Raw genomic sequence first — 22505 nt, 5'->3', positions numbered from 1 at the left:
GTATCTGGTATTTCATACTTTTTAATAATGGATAATTAAAAAATAAATGAGGAGCTTCATAATTTCTTGAATTACAATAATGTCCTTTCTGTTGTCTGCTTTGAAGTGTTAGAAAATAAAAATGCAGGTCAGCTTTAGAAACCCTGCAGTTAAATAATAGTCTACAGAAATATGAAGTATTAAACCGATATTATTTAACATGATGTGCCAGCCACACAATGATCCCAATATAGGTGAGATGGCGGCTCTCCATGAAGACTCGGTAAGATGGCGACCAGTGAACCAAATATCAACAAAAACACCGAGCCATGGATAAAAAAAAGAAAGGTAACAGCTAGACATAACGTGCAGTGACCCATGCGGTCATGTTCCCCTGACACCATACATGGCGGTGCAGGTAGAGCGGCGGGCGCAGTACCGGGGGCGGTCGGCAGGGGTCGCTGTGCCATTCCCGGTGTCCTGGCTGCCCTGTGACCCGGATATAAAAGCCGAGCTCCTGAGCTCTACCGGTCTTTCTTGTCCTCGCTGCCGAGCCGGGGATCCGGCCTGAGCTAGTCACTCGGCGGTACCCGGGGCCCGTGTAGCAGGACAGCCATCTAACACTGAAATAAAGCCACCCGGCCATTAATGAGCTTGCCGCACCAAGCAGAGCCACACACCGGCCCCGAGTAACCGGCCATCTGCAGCCAGACTGCCCCCAGCGCCACGTTAGACACCCATCAGCCACGGCATTGCCACAGCCCGGTGTTATCTCCTGTGGAGACACAGCTAGCCACCCTCCTCCCCAGCTAGCCACCCTCCTCTCTTCCCCGTCCAGTCCCCGGTACCGGCGCTGGGGGGATGCACACCGCGGCCAGCAGTTACCCCATGGCCTCCCTGTATGTGGGTGACCTGCACCCCGATGTGACGGAGGCCATGCTGTATGAGAAGTTCAGCCCCGCGGGCCCCGTGCTGTCTATCCGGGTGTGCAGAGACATGATCACCCGCCGCTCCCTGGGATATGCCTATGTGAACTTCCAGCAGCCGGCAGATGGTGAGTCCTCGGTCACCCTCCGGGCAGCCTGTGGATGGCATGGGCAGGACATGTATAGACAATGAGTCACGTTTTAAGGTCCAACAAAATGTACAATTAATCCATTCTAATAAATGTGTGTCTGCCACTACCTGCATGTTTGGCTTATTAAAATGCCATCTGGAGGAACTGGGCAAAATGCTGAATATGGATCTATGGACAGACACATTGCCTATGCATGATGATTTTACCCTGCTGTTGGCCCCATATAACTCAATGGAGAGGTAGAAAGTGGAATATCATTTGAAATATCAGAATTTAATTCCTAACGGGTTTCTAGAACTTTCACAAACACTTAGTGTTTCTACTATAGTTACTTGAGTTGCATTTTAGGCTTGCATTCTGTACATGTGCACACGCAACCCTTCCTTCACCGCTATAAATAAACCCATCCAAAGGCCAGCTGCTGTCCGGTGGAGTGCATTTATTGGTTACATGTCTGCCTTCACAGCCTGACCCCTCTTCTGCATGGTTTCATTTACACTGGAAGCAGAACGTTACACTATTTACTGTTTATCATACACTAACACCCTTATCCAAGGTGTAGCTGCCTTGCCTAGCAAATGTATCCAGAATATATTGAACTGGAGTGATTTATTGATACATTTTGTAGTGATGGATAAAAAAATGTTTTACTTTTAGGCATTTTATAGGCTGCATATAGAAGTTTTTGCAGGATGTCTGAAATAAGGCTAACATCTAATACTAATTATAATAATGCAAATGTTAGTAGACACTCATTCTTGCATTTGGTCTTTTAGGATATTTTACTAGGATAAAACATGGGTCGCCTGGTAGATTTCAGACTGTTGTACAACTGATGGATATTATGGATCAACTATATTTTTGAGTATTAAATACTGAATTGGACTCTTTTTAAAATGGCACAGATTTTCACATGGATAATGTGTTTCAGGACCTAATTAAAATCCCAATACAACCCAAAATCATGAGACAAAGTGAGGACTACTGTTTATGTGCAAATTGTTTTTTGGCAAAGGTCAGGGCATAGAGTAGCGTCCACTGCCACATATTTATTTTCATTCATTCCCAACTGCTCTGTAAAGTGTCTTTAGGGAAATTAAATCTTCTTGTGCACTTGGCAGTTCTGGGGTCTCCTGAGCGGAATCTGGAGGATCCAGTGACCTTTCAGGATTCTTCCATGCAGGATTCTTCTACTTGCATATGCATGAGTGCATCTAAACTATATGCAAGAGTGAGAACAAAAACAAGGACCACTCATAAAAGAAAGGTGGAACTAAATCAAGTTCCAACAAGTTTCATGAAAGAAAGCAACCCATTAAAGGACCGCTATAGGCACCCAGACCACTTCAGCTCAATGGTCTGGGTGCCAGGTCGATCTAGGATTAACCCTGCCTCCTGTAAACATAGCAGTTTCAGAGAAACTGCTATGTTTACTTTAGGGTTAATCCATTCTCTAGTGGCTCTCATTGACAGCCGCTAGAGGCACTTCCGCGCTTCTCACTGTGAAAATCAGTGAGAAGACGCCAGCGTCCATAGGAAAGCATTGAGAATGCTTTCCTATGGACTGACTGTGCGCGCGGCTCTTGCCGCGGATTCAGCTGATGACGGGGAAAGGAGGAGAGTCCCCAGCGCTGGAGAAAAAAGGTAAGGGATTAACCCCTTCCTCACCTTAGAGCCCGGCGGGAGGGGGGACCAAGGACCCTATAGAGCCAGGAAAACAAGTGTTTTCCTGGCACTATAGTGGTCCTTTAATAGTAAGCAAAATTAATTGAGATAAAACTTATTATTTATTGAATCATTTAAAATAGTAATGAAAAAAAGTAATATAATAATGATTGTGTGATGTATAGAGTCTGTTGCCACATAAAAATAGTAACTGCAGAGCATATGTCAAGTTCGGAAGAAAAAAGGCAGGGAGAAACAGTATCTGCTGTTAGATACAAGTTAGCAAAGAGAGTACAGAAAGGAAAGCAATAGATACCTATTGTGCCTTCGAGGGCACCCCTACGGCTGCTAATATAGCTAAATAAACTAATGCTAACATGCCTTCGAAGGCACCCCTATAAGTATAAGATTCCCACTGATTATACTAAACTGAAGATAGAAAAGGAAAATGGGAAAAGAAACAAACGATAAAATTGAAGTATGAATTGGCTGTTGAATATAATCAAAAGTAAAGCTGCAGCATCTTCCCTAAATCCTGAGCCACTCTCCCACACAACTGCCCGACGCGCATTTCGCCACTAACTGGCTCTTCCAGGGGAGCTGTGTTCATAAAAACTGAGGTTTAAATTTGGCACTTCCTCCCCTGATTGGATATATCCTTGGTCGTTCTGAAGTTCTCATAGGACAGCCAGGAGTGTAATATGTAAGGGATTAAAATTTTCATGGGTGTATTAACCCATATGTGTTAATATCTTACCGTAATTAGGCAAAGAATTGGTTTAATGTATATGTCCAATATGGATCACTCGATGTTTATTGAAAGTCTCCTACGGTAATATAGATATAGATACCCCTTGGGGCTGCAAAATTAGTAATCCAGTTCAAATAAACTAAACTGCTAAGTCATTTAGTTAAACAGTTGAAGTGGCTGTTATATGATGATTCATACATGAGACAGCCATTATGGTATCGGGAACCATGAATTAGTAATATAATGCGGTCATAATATAGTAATGACGTTTTCGTGTCTTGTATGTTAGTAGCCCAGAGTAGGGCATGATCTGGGGCGGGGCCGGGCTGCCGAGCCGAGCGGCAGCCATCCATGCCGGCTCCGGCTCTGAGCTGCTTAAACATACCAAAATATTCAAAAATAAGACACCAAAAGCATACCTGGAGTAAGGGAGAGGCACAGGAGCAAAACGCAGGGACACCTGCTAAGCCACAGCCGCGCAACCCGAGTAACCGGAGCAAGCTGAGCCCATGAGGCCTACACGCACACGGCAACGGCAGGAGCCACGAGACCAGATGGCTGAGAGAGAGAGAGGGGAAACCGGACCCGGCCCCGCTTCCCCCCCCCTCGGGCCGGCGGGGGTGATCCCGGCCCACGAGTCAAATCTCCGGAGACTGGAGGCAGGAGTGCTGCAGAGCGGGGAGCTCACCCCCACACCAAGATGGCCGCTGAAAGCACACGCCGCAAGGAGGGAAGTGAGGTAGCCTGGACCCCCGGTGTGACAAATCCCACGGCTGGACCCCTCCAGGCGGCTGAATGGACGGCACGGAGCCGGCCTGTACCCCAGGATTTGGTGGTGGTCCAGGGAGGGATGCCCCCAACTTTGCGAGCCCTGTGTCGTTGGGGCGAGCTGGACCCCCGGCGGACCGGTAGCCGGGGAGGCGAACACCGGCGACAAGTGTGAGACCGGAGAAGGGTGAGGCACCTAGGGGCTGGAGCTCCGACGGGGAACTGTGGGAGTTGGGGAGGTGCAGGGGACAAGGGGCCGAGGACTTTTCAGGGGTGGGAGTCTGCCGGACTACCGACATCCCTGAGTGCCCACAGCACTGCAGTGCACCCGATTACACGGCCGGAGCAGGCCTGGAGGGGGAAAAGAGGGGGACAGATGCACCGGGGGTGCTAGAGAGACCTTGCACTGACCGGCCAACTGGATAAATAGGGGCACACCTGACATCAGCATTCCAGAGGCCACAGTAGAGAGCAGCCTGCACCGCTACAACCTATCCTGCCAGGCACTACTTTGCCACCTCCAGCGGAGAGGCTCAATTAATGCCGCTATACAGCTCTACTTCACCTGAGCACTGTCCCAAGCAAAGGATAAATAAATCAACGAAGGACTGACAAGGCTAATGGGACTGTTTCTTGATACTCCGTTAGTGAACCCGTTCTCTCTGCAATTTTTGTTTTTTAGTTTTTACTTGCTTTGCTTATTTGATATCAGCTAGTTATGGTCAAGCTATTCCCATAGTATTAGCGATTAAGGATATATAAGCATATGTTACCCAGCATATCAGAGTTTTAATAGACTAAGTGATATTGACACATCTAATTTGAAGTGTTTATATACTTACTACCTCTAGTTGAACTTGCGCAGGGTAGCGCAGCGAGGACATGACGTTATGTTTTTAAATGACTACCATAAGCTCCACATGTTTCCTATTGCCTATCTACCTGCCTGAATACTACATTGTATATGCTATGCTATGCCTAAGAAACCACACGTGCACGGACCAACCAATGCAAAACACATACACAAATCAGCACACAAAGCACTCGCACAAACCAGTACACAAAGCACTCGCACAAACCAGTACACAAAGCACTCGCACAAACCAGTACACAAAGCACTCGCACAAACCAGTACACAAAGCACTCGCACAAACCAGTACACAAAGCACTCGCACAAACCAGTACACAAAGCACTCGCACAAACCAGTACACAAAGCACTCGCACAAACCAGCAAACACAAAGCACTCGCACAAACCAGCAAACACAAAGCACTCGCACAAACCAGTACACAAAGCACTCGCACAAACCAGTACACAAAGCACTCGCACAAACCAGTACACAAAGCACTCGCACAAACCAGTACACAAAGCACTCGCACAAACCAGTACACAAAGCACTCGCACAAACCAGTACACAAAGCACTCGCACAAACCAGTACACAAAGCACTCGCACAAACCAGTACACAAAGCACTCGCACAAACCAGTACACAAAGCACTCGCACAAACCAGTACACAAAGCACTCGCACAAACCAGCAAACACAAAGCACTCGCACAAACCAGCAAACACAAAGCACTCGCACAAACCAGCATACACAAAGCACTCGCACAAACCAGCATACACAAAGCACTCGCACAAACCAGCATACACAAAGCACTCGCACAAACCAGCATACACAAAGCACTCGCACAAACCAGCATACACAAAGCACTCGCACAAACCAGCATACACAAAGCACTCGCACAAACCAGCAAACACACAGCACTCGCACAAACCAGCAAACACACAGCACTCGCACAAACCAGCAAACACACAGCACTCGCTCCAACCTGCTAACACACAGCACTCGCTCCAACCAGCTAACACACAGCACTCGCTCAAACCAGCTAACACAAAACACTTGCACAAACCAGCTGACATAAAGCACTCGCTCAAACCAGCTATACAGGATATGACAAATCCGCTTCTGCGTAAGCGACGAAATGTTTGCACCTTTATTAACCAATGCTTATGCCCCTGCGCGGGCAACTACTTGCTTTATTACAACTCAGATTGCTAAATGCGTTTATATTGTGAAAACAATAAAAATATTCAAAACAGAGTAGGGCATGATCTTAGCCACATAAAAATTCTTAATCATGTGATCAGTGATGGGAATATTAATTGTCATAATAAGTTCCATTGTGTTCGAAAATAAATAAGAGTACAATGTGAATCCGGGACATAGTTTCTCATCATGACAACTAAGAGAATTTCTACTAAAGAAAAACATAGTTTGTACCTGAAGTGATTAGATTATTACTGTCGCATGACAAATTATATAAATAGATGGCCATTGAAAGAGCAAAGTTTACAGGGTACCCAAAGTAGACAAAAGCAATCACGAGTTATACGATGATCCATATATAAAGTTACAAATAATCATATGGTAAGGACAAAGATCACGTAGAACAAAGAGAAATTATTGAAAGCAAAATAATTAAATACAATGAACTACAGAGTGATATTGAAAAAGGGAAATGATGAAGTTAGCAAAAACTGTATGAAAAATATAAAAAGCAACAATAATCATGAATATATGAACGGGGTAAAATTAAATTTTTCGTTTAGTCCTTTTGAAGATAAAGTCTTAAAGGAATAAATCCATCGTGACTCTGCCCTCAGCAGTGTGACGTTGATGTCCCCTTTTCGATGATTAAGTGAAAACTTTTGTATTGCCTGAAATTGGAGTACTTCTGGATTGGCTGCATGTGTATGTCTTACATGTCTGGCCACACGGGTATCAACATTGCGGTTAGTTACAGAATTGTCATGTTGTAAAATGCAAGAGTGCACCTTTTGTCACATTGTCTGTGAAGCTTCCAGAATCTGAAGATTGTTCAAAGATGTCAAGGCCATGTATATTTAGCTTCCCCATTCTTCTATGTATGCAGACATGTCACCTTGTGTCAAGTGTCCATTCTGCTTTAAAGTGAACCTGTTGTGACAAACACCACTTTCCACAGACGTTTGCCACGGACTCCAGGAGGAGTGTGGAAGCTGGCTTCCTGCCCACCGACCCATATTTTATTCTCCCTGGTTCGGCACTTTCCATTCATGTGCATAGAACCGAACGCTAGCTCCCTGGTGGCTGTTCGCATGGACCAAAACCGCGAATAGACTTCAAGGGGACTTAGCCGCGAATGCCCTGGAACTATTTTTGGCATGAAGACTTTGAGGTTCCTGGTCGGTCCCCAGCGGCACTTAGCCGCAATTCTATGGAACTCTTTACGGCATGGGACCATGCGTGCATTTGGTCAAATTATGACTTCCAGGAAATCGATCTGGCTGATTTTTTTGATATGTTGGTCACCCAGGTCGGGGCTATCAGGGGATGTAACTTGTGGAGATTTTGTGTGTTTAAAGGTATTTTTGGGGTCTTGTAAAAATGTGTGTGCCTGGAGATAAATCGGTTTAATACAGTGCTGACTCAATCATCTCCCAGGCATATAGGGGAGGGATTGACCTATTTTGTATGGGAGTGTCCTGGACCTGAGAGCCAATGTAATCGTGTGTATGGATTTACTGTAGTCTACTCTCAGGTCCGGGGGGGAGTGCCCCTTGTATGGGGACCTGCATTTAAAGGGACACTCCAGGCACCCAGACCACTTCAGCTCATTGGAGTGGTCTGGGTGCCAACTCCCACTACCCTTAACCCTGCAAGTGTAATTATTGCAGTTTTTTTAAAACTGCAATATTTACCTTGCAGGGTTAAGTCCTCCCCTAGTGGCTGTCTATTAGACAGCCACTAGAGGACACTTCCTGCTTCATAGCACAGGTTTTCTGTGCTAGAGCGTCGCTGGACGTCCTCACGCTGTGTGAGGACCTCCAGCGTCGCTCTATTCCCCATAGGGAAGCATTGAAATTCATTTTCAATGCTTTCCTATGGGGTGCGCTAATGCGCATGTGCGGCATTGCCGCGCATGCGCATTAGGTCTCCTCGGCCGGCGGGCGAGATCAGTCTCGCCCACCGGCCGACGTAAGCAGAAGGAGGAGCGGCGGGGGAGGAGGAAGCAGCGACGTGGGACCTGTCGCTGCCTCTGGTAAGTCACTGAAGGGGTTTTCACCCCTTCAGCAACTGGGGATTGGGGGGTGGGAGGGAGAGGGACCCTCCAGTGCCAGGAAAACGGATTGTTTTCCTGGCACTGGAGTTTCCCTTTAAGGCCAGTTGTGGCTGCCATTAAACAGATTTGTTTTGCCCTTCATGAAGTTTAGTCTCATGTTTGGGGGATTGGAGAGCTATATTCCCTCTAGGGATTGCTATCATCATTGTTACCTTGGCTTACAACGATGATTGTAAGAGCAGCTTGCATTGCTTTTTAGACTCGGAGAGGTCTACCCACTGGAAGCGTGGGTGGAGGACAGCGAGATTCCAACAAAGCTGCGGTGGTTTGTTGAGTTTACAGTGGTTTTGGTATGTGGAGCTTATGGTACTCAGGGATTACTAGAAAGAAGCGATTGACGGAGATGCCAGGCCGTCCATCACACCTGTCATTACAGGTGCACATTAAAACAAATTTTCCTATAGGTTTTGAATACTTTATTTACCATAGAAATTAAAGGGACACTATAGTCATCAAAACTACTTTAGCTTAATTAAGCAGTTTTAGTGTATAGATCAAGCCTCCGAAGTTTCACTGCTCAATTCTCTACCATTTAGGATTTAAAGGACCACTATAGTGCCAGGAAAACAAACTCAGGGTTCCACTCTCGCCGGGCTGAAGGGGTAAAACTCTTACCTTTCTCCAGGGCCGGGTTCCCTCGGTGCTGGGGAACTCTCTTCCCTTTTCCGACGTCAGTGGCAAATGCGCGGCAAGAGCCGCGCGCATTCAAACAGTCCATAGGAAAGCATTACTCAATGCTTTCCTATGGACGTCAGCGTCTCCTCACTGTGATTTTTACAGTGAGAAGCACTGAAGCGCCTCTAGCGGCTGTCAATGAGACAGCCACTAGAGGCTGGATTAACCCTATTGTAAACATAGCAGTTTCAGAGAACAGAGTTAACAGCTGCAGGGTTAACCCTAGATGGACCTGGCACCCAGACCACTTAATTGAGCTGAAGTGGTCTGGGTGCCTATAGTGGTCCTTTAAATCACTTTTGTTTGTTTATGCTGCCCTACCCATACCTTTTCTGACTGTGACGGACACACTCTGCATGAAAACAAAATAGTTTTATTTTCAATCCGATGTTACTTTAAAAGTTTTTATCTCCTACTCTGTAAATTGAACTTTAATCACACACAGGAGGTTCATGCAGGGTCTAGCAAGCTATTAAGTCACATGCAGGGAGGTGTGGCTAGGGTGCATCAACAAAGTGATTTAACTACTAAATGTCAGAGAATTGAGCAGTGAGACTTCAGAGGCATGATCTACACACCAAAACTGCTTTATTAAGTTAAAGTTGTTTTGGTGACTGTCCCTTTAATGATATATAATGTTACATATTTAGATCAGAACTTTACTTACCCTCGGTGTGTTGGGCCCAGGTGCAGCCGGTGCACTGCTTCCACTCACTTCAGTGTTGTCAGGTCCTCAACTGAATGGCTGTATTGTAATACTCATTTTTGGTCCTTACCATGCTCAAACTTAATTTGCCATGTTGGAGGACACTTGCTCAAGAAGACAAAACACCTTTGGGATTCCAACAAACTAGCTTTGACAGCCTTTGAATGGAGTGACGTCACTTTATTTCTATACTTTTGAAGAATGTTGGCCAGAGTTGACTCTGCTTGGAATGGAAGCTGCAGTTTCAATAGATGCTGGAGCGCTACCTACTGTGATACACCATCAACTCTAATTCCTATGTTCATTATCCAGAACGTTTAGGTCGTCTTGTGAGCGCTTACTTACAATATTGCATTTGTATAAGCACAGTACAAATCATTATGTATAAATGATATGAAACCTCAAGAAGACTAACAACGTTTTGGCAGTAAAGATAAGTCCATTCTCCATTAAAAACTAAAATTTCAAAAATAGGCATGAAGGAAATCAATGTCTCAAACAGGGCAGAAGAAAGTAGCTGAGTGTTTATTTACAACAGGTCGATCTCTACAGTTTTTGCCACAGCAGTACAAAGTTCATTCACTGAACTTATAATATAATTTATAATAAGCAGGTTTACTCACTAAACTACATTCAAAGTGAAATTCATATTTGAAGCAAGAGTAGTCGAACTGAAAGCTTAGTGACTGAGAGAATTATTCCAGTTTGGTTATTTTGACTTTAAATGTGAAATTCACTTCGAATTCTCATTTTAGTGATTGTCAATTTCTAAAAAAATTATTCAGAATCACAAAATTGAGGCAAAAATGGACAAACTGTGACCAAATTCTGGAGTTTAGTAAATAACCCTGTTTGTGTTTATACAACAGGTATTCCATAAATGCATTTTATTTTTATTTTCTTGACTCTGACACTCATGAGCAATCTTTCTATGGACCCAAAGCCATTTTATTTTAGAATTCGGTTACTGTAGGTCATTTGAGCCTTCAGCTAAACATGCTGATTGCAATATTTAAGTCCAAATACCGTAGAGTACAGAAAAGCAAAATTGTTTAAGGATAATTAGCGTTCTCTGAAAAGCATACTGATTTGTGTGGATTGTCATATTTCCAAGGGAAGCATAAGTTGCTTGTATCATCAAAAAAAATAAAAAAATCTGCTATGTTCAATTTCTTTTATAGTTTTATACTTTTGGTTTGAGGTGTTTATGATTATAACATGCAGTTTATTTTTTTTTATAGCTGAGCGGGCTCTGGATACTATGAACTTTGATGTCATCAAAGGAAAACCCATTCGCATCATGTGGTCCCAGCGTGATCCATCCCTCAGAAAATCTGGAGTGGGCAATGTTTTCATCAAGAACCTTGACAAATCAATTGATAACAAAGCTCTTTATGACACTTTCTCTGCGTTTGGGAACATTCTCTCCTGTAAGGTTAGTTTGTCCTCTCTGATACATGTAAGGAAATTAATATAATGTGCCAAACTCTAAAACTCCCTTTTCCTGCAGGTAGTGTGTGATGAGAATGGCTCCAAGGGTTACGCATTTGTGCACTTTGAGACCCAGGATGCTGCAGACAGAGCCATAGAGAAGATGAACGGCATGCTACTTAACGACCGCAAAGTGTGAGGGGCATTATTTTCTGGGGCAGGAAGGGAAATGTTCTAGATCAGAAGTTTAGGATGGTGATATGGTTTTTAAAAGTCTATATGTAGCAATACAAAAAAAGTGACATTCAGTAGGATAATAAACAACATTGCTAGTTGATAGCACTATCAGTTCATTCTGTCACTTCTGTGTGGTGAAGGGGCAGGTCAGTTAGTGCTAGAAAAATGCGGAGATAATCCAGATGGCACATTTTTTTTCTAGTGTTCTGTCTCTACACCTCTGCTACACCAGCCCTTTGTTTAAGGGTTTTTTTTGTTTTATAGACTTTCATATTTGCACAACAGCATAGAGAGAACAGGATGTTTGGATGGTGAGAAACTACTGTTGACCAAAAATGAAGGCTGCTTGAGGAACCTTTGAATAATGGCATCTGTTTTCTCTTCATTAAGGTTTGTTGGCCGTTTTAAATGCCGCAGGGAGAGGGAGGCAGAGCTTGGAGCCAAAGCCAAGGAATTCACAAATGTTTACATCAAAAACTTTGGGGAAGACATGGACGATGAGCGACTGAAGGAAACATTCAGCAAATACGGTAACTGCGTGAGGTCATTTGCTGGGTCTTCATGCAAGGTCATGCCCCACGTGGCCACTTGCTTCTGGCTTCGTGTGTGCCGTGGATAACCTTGTGAGCTCCGTGGCTCCGCCTAAGCATGTGGGCTTCTGGTTTCAAGCGTATGCTGTGGGTAACCTCGTGAGCTCTCTGAATCCGCTCCCGCATGTGGGCACCTGGTATCATGTGTGCCGTGCACCTGCATGCTGTGACCCTGTGACCTCTGCGGGTAACTGGTGTCTCTTGGCTGCAGGGAAGACTCTGAGCGTTAAGGTGATGACTGATCCCAGTGGCAAGTCCAAGGGGTTTGGCTTTGTCAGCTTTGAAAAGCACGAAGATGCCAATAAGGTAAGAGCTCCCCTGGAGAACCAGGCAGACACTCGACGTCTGCAAGAAAGTACCAGGTGCTGGGGAGCTCTGCTTAACTTGTGTGGTCAGGACAGGGGGAGGCTTTATTTAACCTAAGCATCTCTAACAGGCTTATTTTTTTGTCAGGCTGTAGATGACATGAATGGAAAAGACATGAACGGGAAAATTATGTTCGTGGGCAGAGCACAGAAAAAGGTCGAACGTCAGGCTGAACTCAAAAGGAGGTTCGAGCAACTAAAGCAAGAAAGGATCAGTCGTTATCAGGTAATATGTATACAAAATGTATTATACGAATAGACATTTAATAGGTTTTATGGATTATCCAATCCCTCCTCGAACCTGCTATCCTTGTAACTGATGAATAACTGTTTGCTTCTTCTTAGGGGGTGAATTTGTACATTAAAAACTTGGATGACACAATTGATGATGAGAAGCTGAGGAAGGAATTTTCCCCATTTGGATCAATTACAAGTGCCAAGGTGAGAGGAAGTTCTTAGCTAGACTGGAATTTTAACATTTAATTGTAGCACTGTCAACTCATCCTGTCCCTGCTGTGCAGTGCAGGGACTGGTCAATAGGTGCTAGAGAAATGCAGAGGAAATCCAGACGGAGCATAATTTATCTAGTGTTCTGTCTCTACACCTCTTCTACAATTGATCTTCTGTATGTACAGACAACTCATTATATATATATATCTTTAATAGGTTATGCTAGAGGATGGGCGCAGCAAAGGTTTTGGATTTGTTTGCTTTTCTTCTCCAGAAGAGGCTACTAAAGCAGTGACTGAGATGAATGGACGTATAGTAGGTTCTAAACCTTTATATGTAGCACTAGCTCAAAGAAAGGAAGAACGCAAAGCTCATCTCACCAATCAGTACATGCAGCGCATAGCTGGAATGAGGGCTCTTCCTGCCAATACACTTATCAATCAATTCCAGCCTGCACCTGGGGGTTATTTTGTTCCAGCTGTAGCACAGGTGGGTAAACTGTATACGCATAAGTGTTGATATAAAGGACAATACATTACTTGGTAACAATAAATGTATTTTTTGTTTCTAGGCCCAAAGTAGACCTACATACTATGCACCCAATCACATGGCTCAAATGCGACCTGGTCCTCGCTGGCAGCAGGCTGGCCGTCCCCAAGGTATGCTGCTTAATAGACCTTGCCTTACACTGCTGTAGCACAAGTTTGAGCACCCCTGACAAAAGATGTCTTATTGAGTTTCTAAATAAAAAGAAGGGAACACTCCTTCTACAGTGGAGTTTTAGCTTACAATTACTGCTTCTTTGCTAAATACTGCTGAAACATTTAAACGGTAAATGCGGCATTTGCAAGGTTTTGGGCACCCAGTTCGTCAGTACTTGGCACCGCCTTTGGCAACATTTACAAACTTAAAATGCATTTTGGGCACCTAACTGTCTTTTTATTATTTCTTTAGGAATTCTACATACAATATAAATGTTCCTTAGAATTTATCTCTTTATTTTGTGCATTGGCACCTCCATCTTGGCTTCCTATCAATCTGTCCTTTGCACTTGATTGTAAGCATAGAAAAGCATTCAAAGAGGAAAAAATAAACAATGTTTCTATTTCTCTTCATTTGCAATATGTGCTTTGGCTATGCCTGAACTGGGTTATAGTTAAAGAAAAGAGAACATCACACAAAAAGGTTAACAAAATTTATAGGTGCATTTCAATGATTTATTTATTAAATGGTCTAATTTCCAGAGAAGTGGTGGTTTCCATTTAAAAGATTAGTTTAAATGCCATTTCCGTAGGGTTCCAACCAATGCCAAATACACTACGGCAGAGTGGTCCTCGCCAGTCAATGCGCCACTTACCACCTTCCAGTACTCAGGGCACTCGTGGCATCCCAAGCATAACCCAGAGAGTTGGTAAGTTAAAAATGCATCTCATGCTGAACTCTGTAGAGTTTGCATCAATTTATCATGCATAGTTTTTTTTTCTCTTTGCTAAACAGCCTTTCTCCCATTTTGCCTGATATTTATGCATTGCTTTGAATATACACACACATTGCGTATATATTGTGTATATTTATTATATATTAAAAAAAAGTGCCTCAGCACTCGCCCTACCCTGCACACAACAGAATATCACTCTATTTATGGAATTTTTCTTTTGTAGGGGTGTCTTCTGCTACTCAAACAATAGGTCCTCGACCGCCTGTGTCTGCTCCTCCTCCACGAGCTGTGCCTCCATACAAATACACACGCTGCCCACTTCCAGGAGTGCAGTCACTACAGGTACATAATCCAAAAGTATGTTTTACTGATTGTGTATAATGAAATGGCTGTGATGCGTTACATAAACTTTTATTTCCTGCTTTAAAGGGACGCTCTAGGCAACAGAACCACATGTACCTGCAGAAAAAACATGTACCTGCAGGCTGAGCAGTGTACACACTGCATTTTTTGAGAATTGCTTAAGGGTACCTCTAGTTGCTGTCACTCAGCCTGTAGAAGCACTTCCTGGTTGTGGTCCTGCAAGAATTGCAGTGCTGACATTCAGAATCTCCACTCTCTGCATGAAGATGCATAGAACACTCCCCATAGGGATGCATTGAGTCAATGAATCTGTAAGAAGAGCTGCTGATGCCTAACAGTAAAGTGTTTCTTTAATGTACAGGAATATTTAAGTTAGGAAGCAAGATTTCTGTGTATCATTGCTCTACCAATATTTAATATATTTTACGCAAGACAACAGTAACATTTAAAATGTGCCTACAAGCCTTTGTGAATTAGCTGTTATTAAATGTGTTTAATAATAATCTTGTCAGATATGCTGCCCATGCACCGGTTTATATTCTACACATGTGCAGTTTATCTATACTATCAATTTAATGAGATCAGTGTAACAACGGCATCAGTTTGTAGTGTTTTTGTGCAAACAGTCTTTGGGTGCAGTTCCTCTGTTTTGTTTGTTGTCAAACTGTTAAGTGGTTTGGCAAAAAAAGTTATTTAGCTTTCCCAGTACACAAAGCTGTTTGTCTGTGAAGGCTGGGAGATACGTAGCCCAGCTCTTGCATTTGATTGTTGTGTTGCCATCCTGGTCAGATTTCTGTGCAAAATTTTGGAGTTTTACAAAAACATTTGGCTTGTAGCAGCAAAGGATCTGGCTTCTGGTTGCTAGGAGAGTCGATGTGTTGCTAAAAGCCACAGTGCACCTGTGGACTCTACGACATTATAAAAAAATAAAAGCCTAAGGTGTGCAATGAGTGTAAATTTGCTGTGTGGCCTAAGCATCCAACATGCAGCTTCTGGCCAAATGTGTCCCGCAGCACGCTGAGAGGACCCATCAGGTGGCCCATGCACATAGTTCCACCTAATGGCACGGTGTCTTCAACAGCCTGTTCAGTGCTGCTGCCCTTTAATAGTGCCAGTCACTTCCTCCCAGCTAAGAGAACTTGACAGGAAAGAAGGAGAGGAGGGGGCAGAGTGGAAGAGCTGCTAGCTCTCAGCCTGCCACTGGACTCCATGGAAGCCACCTTCCTGCACCCAAAAGGTAGGAAACAGGAGGGTGGTGAAACAATTTTCATTTTGCATGAGTTTGTGTATCTGTCTTTTTGTGTGTATCTGTGTGTAAGTGCTTGTATCTGTAGGAATGTCATTCTGTGTCTGTATCTGAATGTGTATCTGTTTATCCACATGTATCAGTGCCCCTGTGTATCTGTATGCATGTCAGTGTTTGTATCTGTATGTGTGTCATTATATGTATCTGAAGTGTCATTCTGTCTCTGTGTATCTGCATGTGTCTGTTGGTATCTGTATGTGTGCTATTGTGTGTATATGCATGTATGTCAGTGTGAAGTGTCTTTTTATCTTTGTGTTGGTGTATGTCTGTGTATCTGCATTTTTGTCAGTGAGTGTATCCATGTATCTGCATGGGTCAGTGTATGCAGCTGTGCATCTGATAACTGTTTCTGTATGTGTCAGTGTGTGTATTTTCTCTCCGTGAAAAATGAGTGCGGCCCACGCACGCATTTCTGAAGTGAGCCACTGCAAAAAAATTAAAAAAATGAACACCCCTTCTGTGTCCTAAATATGCACAAAATTGAGGACATTTGTTCATGAAACTTAGTAAATGAATTGACTTTATTTCTTTGTATTTAATCAGTCAGTTTACTGAAGATCTCATTAAATGTAACTTATTTTAGATAGTTTTACACTGAATGTTAGGCATGATTGAAACTTGGTAATGAAATTCTGTGTACAGTGCTACTACATTCCAGATGTGATCCTTTATTTTTCTCACAGACCCCACAGCCAGCAGTCCATGTGCAAGGACAGGAACCTCTCACGGCCTCCATGTTGGCTGCTGCTCCACCACAGGAACAGAAGCAGATGTTGGGTGAGTCCCATGTGGTTTTTGTTGAAGGAAGTGGTGTGTCTGATGAGAGAGGCAGTGAAAAAGAGACCTCAGATCCCACCTCCTGTCTTTCTCTGTGCTTCAGGAGAACGTCTGTTCCCTCTTATCCAAGCCATGCACCCTTCTCTGGCAGGGAAGATTACTGGAATGCTGCTGGAAATAGATAACTCAGAGCTGCTACATATGCTGGAATCTCCAGAGTCTCTGCGTTCCAAGGTAAAGACCTGGGCCTAAAGATCAGTGGTGCTAATCTTTAGTTTACAACTGGAAAAGTACTTATTGGCTATTTCATCAGTGGTCAAAGTCTAATTCCATTAAAATGCTAGCATCCCATTATAACAATTTAATTTGCTGCAACACTTAAATGCATTCTTGATTTTTTAATTTTAAAAGGGAGAGTTTAATGGTATAGATACAGCAGCAACTATTAATTTGTTTTGTTTTGTTTTTTTCAGGTCGAGGAAGCTGTAGCTGTTCTTCAAGCTCACCAAGCCAAAAAAGAGGCTGTGCAGAAGGTGGGGATCGTTGCTGCTACCTCCTGAACCTGGGTGACCTGTAAGTACAAATATATCTGCACTTACAGTGGTACATGTTGCCAGAAATGCAGTTGGATGTTTGTTGTAATACAGGTTGTTTCCATCACTCATCCACCTACCTAAGGAAACTAGAGTAAGAAATATATATTTATGGGGGCCGGGCCTGACCGCAGAGCAGAGTGGTTGACTAGCTCAAGAGCTCCTGCAACGAAACAAATAAAACACCACTTTTCACAAATCAAACAGCGACTAATTGGGCCACAAAGGCCAGGAAAGGAAAGGGGACACTGAGAGGAGCATTATGGTACCCCTTCAGCGACTAAACGACCGGCACCGCTCGCACAAGCACGTGAGGCCTACTCAACAGGTGTACGCGCGAGAGACAGCCGCTCTCCCCCCCCCCGCCACAACTAGATGCCACTGTGCAAAAGGGCCCTTGTTCCCCCCCCTCTGGACCGGCGGGGGTCATCCCGGTCCGCCAGTTAACGAGCAACACCCACCTCTGGGACGCTTGTCACAGCACCTCCGACCAAACGGCCCCAAGAGGCCAAGTTAAGATGGCCGACAGCAGGGCCATGAACCCGCCGCACCAGTCAGCAGAGGAATGGGCAGCGGCCTTCCAAGCTAAGTTCGAAGCAGTATGCCAAAAATTATGGGAGCGACTGGAGAGGAGGAACTTGCCTCCAGCACCAAAACTAGCCACAAAAGCAGAGCGGCAACGAACAACCCCTCACATGCACCGGATCCCAACAACACCACTGCAGGACCGACCAGCCTGCGCCACGCGGAAGGTGCGACAAAGGGGCAACAACCCAAAGCGGACGAGCAGAGCCCAAGCAATGGCGGCACCGCCACCTACGAGAGGCTCACACAGACCCACCTCGACCCAAAAGTGTTACCAAGGTCTAAAACGAGCACGCCATCAGCAACGACCTAAAGGCCTGCAGCCATTGCTCCACTACTGCACCGCTAGCCCGGCCGCGTCAGACACGAGGGGCAGAAGCTTACAACTACTCCTCACACACCCAGCCAACAGCAGAGTATCACTACAGCCCGGACCGGAGACACCACAGCTGAAACATGCCTGTAAGCACACAGCCCAGCAGTTGCCACGGACCAACAAAAAGGCGCAGGGGGACACCACTACACCCCACAACCACAAAGGGTTCCTGCCGCAAATCGGAGTCAGGTGAAATCTCCCAAAATAGAGGCACCAGAGACTGAGCATACTAACTATGGAGGACTTTGTTTCGCGAGACCGACCGACGGGTTGTAGATTTAACTACCTGCTCCAGCGCACTAGTGGCATCGGGTGAAGGCTTGCAGTAGCCTCTCTCCCTGCTACCACCCTGGTCGGCAGAGCACAACTGTATTTATAGTCACCCTACAAGTATCCGATACCCAGCGGTTCAATTGTTTTCTATGCTTAAGCCAAACTTGTCTTTATACCCCATGTTATTTTATTGTCCCCCTCAACCCAGATGTATCTGTATATGAGCAAAAGGCTAGCACAGCTTTATACTATTAAGCTCACTGATAACTGCACTAAGCCGCACATGCCTTTGATAAAGGTGCCTAGCCTCAGAACACTATAGAGCATTAACCCAATCTAACCTGACCCTTCAAAGCATGTATGTTACATACAGTGGTCGGTTCGTTGACCTAATCACCAAGTCTCACTGCCTACATAGACATAAGTTTAGCTCGCTCTCTACTAAACAACTCCTCATACTCCTGCTTGATTGCTTTTAGTATAGGGATATATACATATTATCCTATTCTCTGCCAAGCAACTTTAAAGGGATACTCCAGTGCCAGGAAAACAATCAGTTCCCCCTCCCTCCCAATCCCGGGTTACTGAAGGGGTGAAAACCCCTTCAGTCACTTACCTGAGCCAGCGACAATGTCCCTCGTCGCTGTCTCCTCCTCCTACTGTCTCCGTCGGCCGGTGGGCGAGACTGATCCCACCCACTGGCCGGGGAGACCTAATGCGCCGCGCATGCGCATTAACGCTCCCCATAGGAAAGCATTGAAAAAGGATTTCAATGCTTTCCTATGGGGAAATGAGCAACGCTGGAGGTCCTCACACAGCGTGAGGACGTCCAGCGATGCTCTAGCAAAGGAAATCTTTGCTATGATTCAGGAAGTGACCTCTAGTGGCTGTCTAGAAGACAGCCACTAGAGATGGAGTTAACCCTGCAAGGTAATTATTGCAGTTTATAAAAAACTGCAATAATTACACTTGCAGGGTTAGGAGTAGTGGGAGTTGGCACCCAGACCACTCCAATGAGCAGAAGTGTTCTGGGTGTCCCTTTAATGCTTTAGTGTGTAGTACTTAACCAGCTCTGGTCAGTGACAGCCATTCCTTGCAGTGATAGATCCTTGTTTTCAATTAGTGCAAAGATAAATAGGCCTAAAACTGTACCAAAACTTCCAACAGGCTGGTCTTGAAACTAAGTGGTTAGCAGAGGTGAAGCTTAAGGCTACACATGTGATCAAGGATTTTAAGTTGTCTTGGTATATATTTACTTTTTATTTTTATTTTCCTCAAGAATTTACCAGATTCCTGATTGGTCTCTCTTACCATCTCTCTAAATCGTTGCAACCTATGTAATAACTGGTTCACAGACAATAGGTGTTTTAGATAAGCTACTAAAAGGGACACTATGGTCACCAGAGCTACAGCTTAATGTAGTTTCAGAGAAAATGCAGTGTTTACATTACAGCCTAGGAACACTTCCAATGGCTATTGGATGTGCTTCCTGCGGCATGCTGCACACTGTGCAGCACTGGCATTCAGTTTCTCCACCCTCTGCATGAAGATACTGAACTTTCCTCATAGAGGTGTAATGATTCAATGCATCTCTTTGAGGAGATGCTGATTGGCTGGGGTGGCGTTTGGCTCTGCCCCCCACCTCCTTAGTTGAGGTCATCAGAATTGACAATCTCAACCAATCCAGTGATTGGCTGAGATTAAGATAATCACTTCTGATGATTTCAGCCAAGGAGGCAGATCATGGGCAGAGCCAGCACCACCAGGCTGGGATAAAGATAAGCTTTTTACTATATTTGAGAGTTTTTTTTTTTTTTTTTTTTTAACACTATAGGGTGTTCCTTTTATAGCAGGCTTGGCTCTTTTTTAATATTCTAGCTCATAAACCGATTCAAACACCCAGGCAGCTGTGTTTTTACTCATTCTTAAATTTTTTAGGGGTTGTATTGTATACGCTGACTAATATTTGTTATATGCAAAACATTTGTATCACTAAAAAAAATATACACACATATTTGGGGGGGAAACAGGATTATTTACACTTAGCTAATCTAAACTGTGATCTAACCCAAACTATGATTGTAACCCATCTCATTATAGGAAGGAAACAAGCCAAATAATCCCAGAAGGTGTGAGGTTTTGGGAAGTAGCTGATAAATCTGGTCTCCTCCACATGCTGCTCTCCTCGGTCAGAGATACTGTAATGTCTGTAACACATGAGGTCTATGCACTGTCGCTTTATGCTCTTGGGATGAGAAACTGCATCTATGGTGAGCATCACCAGGATTCTTTCAAAAGGATAACCTGACATTTTACGGATTGCAAAGGATTTTTATTTTTTGCGTTTTTAGTTTTAAGAAGACTGTAAGAATGTGACATCAAGGAAACATTTCTCCGTGAAATAAAAGATTGAAGACTGTCTTGTGGTGTGCTTTGTTTTCGTTTTCTTTTTTTCCCCAAGCTTTGGTAAAGTAAATGATTTACACGCTTTCCAAAATGTAAACTGGTATTTATTTGTGGCAGTGCTGCTGCTGAAACATTATTGTGGCTGGTTCTGATGCCCAATAGCAGTTAGGAACCTATTCCAACAATTGGGAGTATTATTTTTATACACTGATCAGCCACAACATTAAAACCACTGATACATGAAGTGAATAACATCGAATATATTGTTAAAATGGCACCCGTCGGGATAGATTAGGCAGCAAGTGAATAGTCCATTCTTGAATTTCATGTGTTGGAAGCAGGAAAAATGGGCAAGCAAAAAGATCTGAGTAACTCTGTCAAGGGCCAAAAAGTGATGGCTAGACTGGGTAGGCACTAACCACTACAAAACGGCACATTTTGTAGGTTGTTCCTGGTATGCAGTGGTTAGTGCATACCAAAAGTAGCACAAGGAAGGACAACCAGTGAACTGGCGTCAAGGTCATGGGTGCCCAAGGCACATTGACACACATGAGAAGTGAAGGCTAGTTCGTCTTGTCAGATCAGTTTCTACTGTCCATGTAAACATTGAAAGTATTTAGAAAATATTTGCAGTAGTAGCTGTAGTGGGAACTCAATCTAATATAGTAAGTTACTTAACGCCGTTACGGCGTTCCATGCCGTCCCGCATTAAAAGGGCTTTAAAGCCGTTGCGGCGGCATGGAACGCTGTAACGGCTTAAGCCCCCAGGAGGAGAGGTGTACTCACCTCCGCCGTGATCCTCTTCTGGGGGGCTGCCTGACAGCCCAGGCAGCCCCCTCCGGCAAATGAGGCCCCCGGGGGCCATGTGATCGCTCTCAAAGAGCGATCACATGGCCCCCTATAGCTGGCTATGGATCTGCCAGCAGGGGGACTGTCTGAAATATCACAGTCCCCCTGCTGGTGGGAAAGTAAAAAAAAAAAAAATTAGACAAGTGTGTTAAAAAAAAAAGTGTGTGACATCATACAAAGTGTATTTTAATATTAGTATATATATTAATATTAAAATACACTTAGAATGACGTTATATATTATATATAATGTACGTATATATTATATATAAATACGTATAATTAAAATAATAAATAAATAAAATAATATAAATTAAAATATTGAAACAATTTAATATAAATTATATATGCATATGTAATTTAATTCTAACTTTATTTTGTTATTAAGTGTTCTTGCATAGCAAGACCACTTAATGTTATCTCACATATATATTATTATTATTATTCTTATTATAGCCAAATTTGCCACCCTAACTCCTCCCACAGTTTTTACACTACATAGACAAAAATTTACCAAAACGTGCAGATTGTTCCCGATCGCGTTGCTATTACTTTGTGGAACGTTTCGCTGAATGGTTCTCGGAATATCGTCATTCTTGTGGCGAAATTTGTCCCATAGGAATGAATGGCAAAGCTAGAGTGGGAGCTGGCAAAAGCTGAAAAATCAGGACATGATTTCTA

General features: G+C 43.9%; 1 protein-coding gene and 2 non-coding genes across 4 annotated transcripts; all 3 read left to right on the top strand.

Moving 5' to 3' along the window:
- Positions 1 to 497: 497 nt before the first annotated feature.
- PABPC4 (poly(A) binding protein cytoplasmic 4) lies at positions 498 to 20989 on the top strand. 2 transcript variants are annotated; one of them, XM_063455368.1, is made up of 15 exons: positions 498 to 1033; positions 11028 to 11221; positions 11297 to 11412; positions 11845 to 11984; positions 12256 to 12350; positions 12498 to 12635; positions 12755 to 12850; positions 13076 to 13348; positions 13431 to 13518; positions 14154 to 14270; positions 14521 to 14639; positions 16650 to 16743; positions 16847 to 16977; positions 17217 to 17316; positions 20671 to 20989. In XM_063455368.1, exons 1-14 carry the CDS (start codon positions 841 to 843, stop codon positions 17301 to 17303), a joined length of 1881 nt encoding a protein of 626 aa, XP_063311438.1. In that variant the 5' UTR covers positions 498 to 840; the 3' UTR covers positions 17304 to 17316; positions 20671 to 20989. The 2 variants fall into 2 exon arrangements, with proteins under 2 accessions (XP_063311438.1, XP_063311445.1); XM_063455375.1 differs by lacking the exons at positions 12256 to 12350; positions 12755 to 12850; positions 13076 to 13348; ... (5 more) ...; positions 17217 to 17316; positions 20671 to 20989 and having other exon boundaries at positions 12498 to 12591.
- On the top strand, positions 11557 to 11685 carry LOC134576904 (small nucleolar RNA SNORA55). Its single transcript, XR_010085893.1, has one exon. It is a non-coding gene; the product is annotated as a small nucleolar RNA SNORA55 (small nucleolar RNA).
- On the top strand, positions 12898 to 13026 carry LOC134576897 (small nucleolar RNA SNORA55). The gene has a single exon (XR_010085892.1). It is a non-coding gene; the product is annotated as a small nucleolar RNA SNORA55 (small nucleolar RNA).
- Positions 20990 to 22505: the final 1516 nt, after the last annotated feature.

The sequence above is a fragment of the Pelobates fuscus genome, chromosome 1, assembly GCF_036172605.1.
Source record: "Pelobates fuscus isolate aPelFus1 chromosome 1, aPelFus1.pri, whole genome shotgun sequence".
NCBI classification, from domain to species: Eukaryota; Metazoa; Chordata; class Amphibia; order Anura; family Pelobatidae; genus Pelobates; species Pelobates fuscus.
The sequence above is the reverse complement of the archived record's forward strand: the minus strand, read 5'-3'. Positions and strand labels throughout refer to the sequence as shown.

What these genes read in the sequence shown, in the direction of transcription:
- PABPC4 (XM_063455368.1), top strand. Translation starts at nt 841, where the DNA reads ATGCACACCGCGGCCAGCAGTTACCCCATGGCCTCCCTGTATGTGGGT. An exon ending in TTGTTCCAGCTGTAGCACAG is followed by an intron (nt 13,349 to 13,430) that starts GTGGGTAAACTG and finishes TTTTGTTTCTAG; the next exon opens with GCCCAAAGTAGACCTACATA. An exon ending in AAGCATAACCCAGAGAGTTG is followed by an intron (nt 14,271 to 14,520) that starts GTAAGTTAAAAA and finishes TTTCTTTTGTAG; the next exon opens with GGGTGTCTTCTGCTACTCAA.